This window comes from Pyrus communis, chromosome 6 (genome assembly GCF_041283825.1).
Source record: "Pyrus communis isolate YQ-2024b chromosome 6, ASM4128382v1, whole genome shotgun sequence".
Lineage (NCBI taxonomy): Eukaryota > Viridiplantae > Streptophyta > Magnoliopsida > Rosales > Rosaceae > Pyrus > Pyrus communis.
This window is the reverse complement of record NC_142570.1, coordinates 6,081,313-6,089,755: the sequence shown is the minus strand read 5'-3', so window position 1 is coordinate 6,089,755 and position 8,443 is coordinate 6,081,313. Positions and strand designations below refer to the sequence as shown.

Here is an 8,443-nt window from a genome sequence, read left to right as displayed (position 1 = left end):
CGGCACGTGCACTACTTCTGGGTGCTTCTGTTCCTAAGGTTTTTTGGCCTGAAGTTGTTACTTATGCCGTCTACGTGATTAATCGTATGCCCTCTCGGGTGGTTAATTTTCAAACTCCGTTTCAAGTCCTCACTCAACATGTTCCTGTGGTGTCTTCTCATAATCTCCAACCCCGGGTCTTTGGGTGTGTGGCGTATGTGCATATTCAGAAAATTCATCGCACTAAGTTGGATCCGTGTGCACTTCGCTGTGTGTTTGTTGGTTTCTCCTCTCACCAAAAAGGATATAAATGTTATCACCCTGCGACTCGTCATATGTATGTTACCATGGATGTGACCTTCTCTGAATCAGAGTATTTTTATGCTCCCGTATCTTCATCTTCAGATCACTAGGGGGAGAGCTCTAGTGATGATCTGAAATGGTTGAACTTGGAAGGAATCCCTGGGGTTGATGCCGTGCATAATGGGGCAGTGATTATACATGCCGAGAATGATAAATCTGCAATTGTTGCTGAGAGCAGCATGCAGTCAGGACCGGTTCCAGATGAGAGTGATCCCGAGAGTAATAAATCTCCAACAGTTGTCGAGAGCAGTCTGCAGACTGTTGCCGAGAGCAGCATGCAGTCAGGACAGGTTGTTGACGAGCCTACTAATGTACCCCCCTTTCTCTTTAGCTCCACAGTGCTGCCCAATGAATCTTCTCTGGATATACCTGAGGTAAGTATTGTGGATGATTATGTAACTAATACAAGTAATGATGTAAATACATATAAGCTGCCACCGAGACAAAATAAGGGTGTGCCACCTAACAGGTTTTCTCCGGAAGGCAAAGTGAAGTATCCAATAGCCAACTATGTCTCATGCAATGGTCTTGCACCAGAGCGCAAGACTTTGGTTGACAATATGGAGGCTACTCGAGTACCAACCCGTGTGGAGGAGGCTCTAAAGGATCAAAAATGGGCAAACGCAATGGATGAAGAAATGTTAGCGCTACAGAAGAATAATACCTGGGAGGTGACGTCTTTACCAGAAGGAAAAAAAACAGTTGGCTGTCGCTGGGTGTTCACTGTTAAATACAAAGCCAATGGATCAATCGACAGGTACAAAGCAAGGTTGGTAGCTAAAGGATACACCCAAACATATGGTGTAGATTATCAAGAAACGTTCTCTCCGGTTACCAAGATGAATACGGTACGAGTTCTGATATCTTTAGCTGCTAATATGAACTGGCCATTAAAACAGTTTGATGTGAAAAATGCCTTTCTTCATGGGAACTTGGAGGAAGAAGTATATATGGATTTTCCTCCTGGGTACAGTGCTGGTAGAAGTACCGGAGTATGTCGGTTGCGTAAGTCTCTTTATGGGCTTAAGCAATCGCCTCGTGCATGGTTTGATAGGTTTACTCAAGTTATGAAAACGATTGGGTATCACCAAAGTCATTCTGATCATACATTGTTTGTCAAACGAAGACAGGGAAAAGTGACGGCCTTAATCATCTATGTAGATGACATGATTATTACTAGGGATGATTGTGATGAGATTTCAAGGCTGCAGAGAAATCTTGCGGCTGAGTTTGAAATGAAGAACCTAGGGGATTTGAAGTATTTTCTTGGAGTCGAAGTTGCTCGATCTTCGAAAGGCATTTTCTTGTCACAACGTAAGTATGTTTTGGATTTGTTAAAAGAAACTGGTATGCTGGGATGTAAGCCAGTTGATACTCCTATTGTTGAAAAACATCATCTATGTTTGGATCCGAATCAGAAATCGGTTGATAAGGGGAGATATCAGAGACTTGTAGGGAGACTAATTTATTTGGCTCATACACGACCAGATATTGCCTATGCAGTAAGTGTAGTAAGTCAATTTATGCATTCACCGAGTGAAGATCATATGGCTGCTGTTATGCGTATCTTAGCTTATTTAAAGTCTGCACCTGGAAAAGGAGTTCTCTATCGGAAGCATGGACATTTGAGGATTGAGGGGTTCACGGATGCTGATTGGGCAGGAAGTGTAGGTGACAGACGGTCTACTTCGGGATATTTTACGTTTGTAGGAGGCAATTTAGTCACATGGAGAAGTAAAAAACAGAAGGTAGTATCAAGATCCTCAGCTGAGGCCGAGTTTCGAGGGATGGCTCACGGCATTTGTGAGCTTCTCTGGCTTCGAAAACTTCTTGAGGGGCTTGGGTTCAAGCCAAAGGAGACCATAAGACTATACTGTGATAATAAGTCAGCGAGAGATATAGCTGATAATCCGGTACAGCATGATAGAACAAAACATGTGGAAGTTGATCGACATTTTATTAAAGAGAAACTTGAAAGGAAGATTGTATCGATCCCGTTTGTGAGTTCAGATGAGCAACTTGCAGATGTTCTAACTTATGCAGTATGTAGTCGAGAGTTTGATGACTCACTTGTCAAGTTGGGCATGTGTGATATCTATGCACCAACTTGAGGGGGAGTGTTGATCATGAGTCAATATTAGGAAAAATAGGAATGTAAATAATAGGAGTCCTTTTTTAAGTAGGTTTGTATTAAAGCTTTTGTTTCCTTGTGGAACTTAGATTGTACATATATATATTTCAGAACAAGTAATACAAGATAATATTCCCGTAAAAGTTCTATTCCACCTAATGCTAAACGCTAATAAACTAGTCATCACAATTCAGCCTTCATGCAACAACATAGCCCCAAGTTCTTTGTATATAAATACCAAGGACTCCTTGTATTCATGATCTCGTGGCAAAGACTTGGAATATCAGAGAGATAAGGAAAGAGGATATAGGGCTAAGCTATATAGCTTCGTATATAACCCTGTTCCTTCAGTTTCAGTTTCAGTTTCATTTGCTGCACATCTCCAAAGAGAGAACTCTAGCCAGCTACCATGTCTGCATCAACTTCTCACCATCCATTGGCTTTTGCCTTTGGCGTTCTAGGTATAACAATATATTAGCATTGTCATTGGTTTCGCAACCCTTTTGCTCTCCATGCACGCCAACCCTACTTATCTATGAACTTTGAATTGAATAAGGGACGAAATAAACTGAATTGTGCAAAATGGTTTCCCTTTGGTTTTCCTGATTCTACTTTATTTGAAGAGAAACTAACTTTTTTTCTTCTTACTATTTTCAATTAAACAGGCAACATTGCCTCGTTCATCGTTTTTCTAGCTCCGCTGTAAGTTTCTTTTCTTATCAATTTATTTCAGGGATAATGAGGAATTACAATGAGGTTTATCAGTTTTTTTTTTTTTATTCGATTTGGGCGGTGCAGGCCAACATTTTGGAGGGTGTATAAGAAGAAATCGACGGAGGGATTTCAATCAGTTCCATATGTGTTTTCTCTGTTCACCGCAACGATATGGATATACTATGCATTCCTCAAGTCTAATGAGATCCTTCTCATCACCATCAACTCATTCGGTTGTGTCATAGAGACCATTTATATTGCAATTTACCTTACATATGCAACTAAGCAAGCGAGGGTGAGCGGTGTTATCTCTCTCTCTCTCTCTCTCTCTCTCTCTCTCTCTCTCTCTCTAACAAATCTGCATGTTAAGTTTAAAGGAATTACTGCAGAGTTGCTAGAGCAGTGTGCGTTTTACGCAGTTTGAATTCCTCTCCCATTAGTCTAGCTGAATTCCAGGTAGAATATGACTTGTATAAAGGACTTATTTAGAATTAATAAATCAAATTTGTGTTGCAGGTGTACACTCTGAGGCTGCTTTTTCTGGTGAACTTTGGGGGATTTTCCTTGATTCGTCTTCTGGCTCACTTCTTATCACAAGGGCCGACTCGCGTCGCAGTTCTAGGATGGGTTTGTGTGACTTTCTCTGTCAGTGTCTTTGCAGCACCTTTAAGCGTCATGGTAATTGATTAAGCAAGTACTGTTTTCAACTATTTAAAGGTTTAAACAAAATCTCAAATTTTCTATGCATTAAGATTTAATACATGCACGATTTTTTGTTGTGTTGTGCAGAAAATGGTTATCCGCACCAAGAGCGTGGAGTTCATGCCGTTTAATTTATCCTTCTTCCTCACCCTAAGTGCCGTTATGTGGCTCAGCTATGGCTTACTCCTCAAGGATCTCTACGTTGCAGTAAGTCATTTTATTTGTGTACGGCTATTTCTGTTTAACTAATTAGCTAGGTGTGTACGGTTAACCTGTCCTTAATTGTGGACTTTTCCTTTTGCTGATTTTTAAAATAATAAAAAAAAAAATCTGGTTATTATATGTTAATGTGTGCTACGATGCATGTATAACGCTAGCTTGATCACCTCAACCTTTAATTGATTTATATCGTGGCGAACTAAAAATAAATCCATGAAGGTTAAAAGTTAATTAAATCATAGAATAATTCAATTAAAAAGCAAGATTATAAGGAAATGGAAAAAATCATTTGTTATGCAAACACTATCCCTTAATGGACCACTCTCTTACGTCAAGTTTAATTTAGTGACATAAGAAAGCAACAAGAACTATTTAAGAAGCTCCAAAATATTGTTCGGAAAATTCAGGACTCGTCTAGAAATACTTTTAAAATGACTGAAAATATTTTTGGGTTTTAAAAGTACTTGAAGTGTTTTCTTCAAGAAGCACTTTTAAAATAACTGAAACCGCTCCAAGATTTTCTTGCATTTTTACCAAAGATTAATTCCAAAAATATTTTCACCAAAACCACTTTCAGCCATTTTAAAAGCACTTCCAAACTAGCTCTTAATTAGAATACGTTATGGCGTTTATTTTGATATTTTGCATGGTTTAGCAGACTCGTCGGCTAGAGCAGTATGTGCTCTCATCTGCACTTAAGTTTGAATTTTACTCCGTACATAAATTTAATGTAGAATTTCCTCTGTATAAGAATATATTTGCTAGCCTTAATTAACTAATCACATGATCATTTCACTTGCAGACCCCAAACATTGTTGGTTTCTCCTTTGGGTTGGTTCAGATGGCCCTCTATGCAAAGTACAGGAATAACAAAACAAATGTGGAGGAGAAGCTACCAGAACGGAAAGCTGATGTTGTGAAGCAAATGACAATTTTGACTACTAATCCTGAGGTGGAGGTACAAGTCCAAGCAGCTGTAAGCTCCCATGACAATAGTACTGATGCTCATCCAAGCTCTGAGCATAACAATGACCAATATATGCATGCACAAACATGCCATAACGAGAAAATCATCGAACCCTCCTTGCCCGGCCAACTTGTTACATGTGAAGTTTGAATATTTGGTCATCCGCTGCCTGCTTAATTGTACCTGAATCAGTTGAGATCGATCGCTGTATATAAATATTTTAGACGTCACGATGCATATGTAACGTAGTGTACATATGCCCTTTTGGTGCATATTTAATTTCCGTGATGTTTAACTTTCCTTAATATTTGTGTAATCCTAATGAAGGTATAGACTAGCCTCCTCTTGTTCTTGCCCCATTGTAATGGTTTCTAACACCTTTCGAGGGCATAACGGTCTTCAACAGTAAATATATATATATATATATATATATATATATATATATATATATTGTCTCCAATTGTATAATAACATATGACGTACTGTACCATATTCCGGGCACATTAAAAAATCTCAAAGAGAAGAAGGGATTTTGGTTCATTCGCACATTAATTAAAACCCTTGATTTTCATCATTTGGACAAGATTGCTTTACTATTTCGTTAATTGAAACAAAGCCTGAGATTGAATTTTGGTTTTAGTCCTTCGATTTGGTACATTAGTTTGAACAGGTACACAATCTTCACGAACAAAAATCCAATTTAACACTGAGTTTAAGAAAATAATTTTATTTAATTTAGGACGCAAATAATTTTTTTATCCCAAAAAAAAAAAAAAAAAAGGTTTAGAGTTTTTGTAAAATAGTATTATAATGAATTTATGGACCGGTTTATTCAAGCACTATGTGCACTATTCTAAAAATCTCCTTCTAATGCCGCCTAGGAACTGGGTCACCGCTCCGATTAGTCCCTAGGCATTGGAAAATTAAGAAAATGCACCTAGACCCGCTTAGATGTCCGCCTAGCCTTCCTAGGCACCCACCTAAACCTAGGTTGCAAATCTCACTTAAATAGAAAATCGATAACTTTTATTTTGCATTTTAAGTTTTCAATAAAATGTAAGAAACTTGTTGAATAATTGGATGAACACTCGTTATATGCTTGTTCCCCATGTTTTCAATATGTTCTAATACTTTATAATTTATGTGTCATTTTATGATGTAACTTATGTATCTCAATACAATTATGTGTGTTTTATAAGTATAAATATGCACTTATTTATACAATATATAATAAATTTATTTAAATCCGTCTAGTTCGCTTAGGCCCCCGACTAATCGTCTAGGCACTAGGCCCTAACTCGTCATCCGACTAGCGCCTAGTTTTTTTTAGAACTTTGACTATGTGACAGTCAAATAATATTTTAGTAATTAACTTTCCTCAAATCATACAACCTAAATTCTAGTTTAACATGTATGCTAACCTATAATACAATTTAACATGTATATTTAAAGATCCAGATAAATCGAATCTCCTTTGCAATCTTTCTCGTTCTTTCGAATAAAAAAAAAAACGTTTAGGTTAACCTAACGGATGCATCGAGACCAATTAAAGTTGCATAATAGAGGTAGCACTAGACTTTGTTTTTAGGTATGCTTATGCATGTGTATGCACATATTGGCATATATTGGTAGTGCTTGTTGCCACGTTTACGTGTGTGCTACCTAGTTCCCCGCTTTTGGTGTATTCAATTCAACTATATATTCTTCCATTGACGACAAGTAAGACAATAAGGTATTCTGCCTTGCATCACGTAAGAGGAAATTATAAACAATGGCTACAAACATAGATAACAAAAAAAAAATGGGACTTTTAGATTTTAGGGCTTTAATAAGATTGTTTTTAATTAGATTTTAACCTGAGTAATTTTCAAAATATAATATAAGTCCTTATTTTTAAAACTTACCATATAAGTAATTATAGCACATCTATTATTTATGTTACCATTCTAAATTTTTTACCCATCCATAATAAATGTATTTTTTTTTTTTTGTGCTCCAATCATTTTAATAGATACAAATTTAATAAAAATTCAATTTCTTATTATTAAAAAAATTCAACAACAAAACAAAAACAATTTATACATAACTTTCAGTGTCTTATTTTATTCATAGGTACGGAAGTATTAGTACATAAGTTTCGGTACGAATGTATCAGTACATAATTTTAGGTACCTTATTTTACTCTTAGGTATAGAAATATCGGTACAAATGTATCGATACATAACTATAGTATCTAAACATACGTGTGTACGTAATATGCATATACATAAATATTGAGAAATTTACGCACAATGAAAAATATATGACAAATAACATTTTTATTATTTATGGGAAATCAATGTATAACCCACAAACAAAAAACCCAATAATTATCACAACCTATTCAATATTCAAAAATTACAATTAAATGCCAAGGATTAAAATTAGTTTTTAATCTTAGAAAGGGTTTTATTCAAAATGTAATCTTAGACAAGGATTAAAATAAAATTTTCTGCAAAAAATTGGCGGCCGATAATCCTGGTTTCAAGTTGATTCTGATGGGTCTGTAATCTTGGATGGGTTTGTAATCGATCTGGTGATTGGCAATAACTATCATAAGCTGCTAATTGTGGGTTCATAATTTGGGATCATGCTGGATCTCCGATTCTAGCTGGCGCTAGGAAGGGTAAGTGTTGCGAATGTGCTGGTTGCTGAAGGCCAAGCTCTGCTTGGTGGTCTTGAAGCAGCGTATCAGAAAAGTCTAAATATCCTGGAAGTGGAGGGAGATTCAAAGGCGCTTAACTATTGGTTCGATTACTGGAGTCATTTGTGCTCCTTGGAGGATACGCACAATCTTGGTCAATATTCAGAGGTTGGTCTGCAAGTCTCTTCCGTCTGAACTCTTCTAGAGATTTGAGGTGGATGCTGTCTCTTCCGTCTGAAGCTTGGTTAACGTGGCGTTGCAATTGCTTCTCTTCTGTGTGTCCTAGAGGCTTTTTGTTGCCAGTTGTTTTTTCTTATCCAAGAAAAAAAAAAAAAAAAAAAAAAACCAATTGTTAAACTTCTGGAAATCTATATAGTTGTCTTCTTCAAAATATCTACTGTGCATAACGATATTATACACTCTTGGGCATTTAAATCAATTTATACAATATTCGAAAGTTTTAATTTGAATTGTATTCTATAACTATATAAGATAGACAAGCATGCAATAACTATCTTAAAAAATAAAAAATTCCATCATTCTCAGTAAAAATAAAAAAATAAAAAATAAACCATTTCATTTGGATAGGATCAAGAGTGGGATATTTTTGTAGTGGGATCTTTCCGTGTTTGGTTTTATCAATGCTTCCAGCATCCGAGCAATCGTGTCCTGGATCTCTTTTAAT

The 8,443-nt window shown here is 36.5% G+C and overlaps 1 protein-coding gene across 1 annotated transcript; it reads left to right on the top strand.

Moving 5' to 3' along the window:
* Positions 1-2,772: 2,772 nt before the first annotated feature.
* LOC137711708 (bidirectional sugar transporter N3-like) lies at positions 2,773-5,225 on the top strand. Its single transcript, XM_068450969.2, has 6 exons — positions 2,773-2,934; positions 3,139-3,175; positions 3,272-3,482; positions 3,704-3,865; positions 3,977-4,096; positions 4,911-5,225. Exons 1-6 carry the CDS (start codon positions 2,883-2,885, stop codon positions 5,223-5,225), a joined length of 897 nt encoding a protein of 298 aa, XP_068307070.2. The 5' UTR covers positions 2,773-2,882.
* Positions 5,226-8,443: the final 3,218 nt, after the last annotated feature.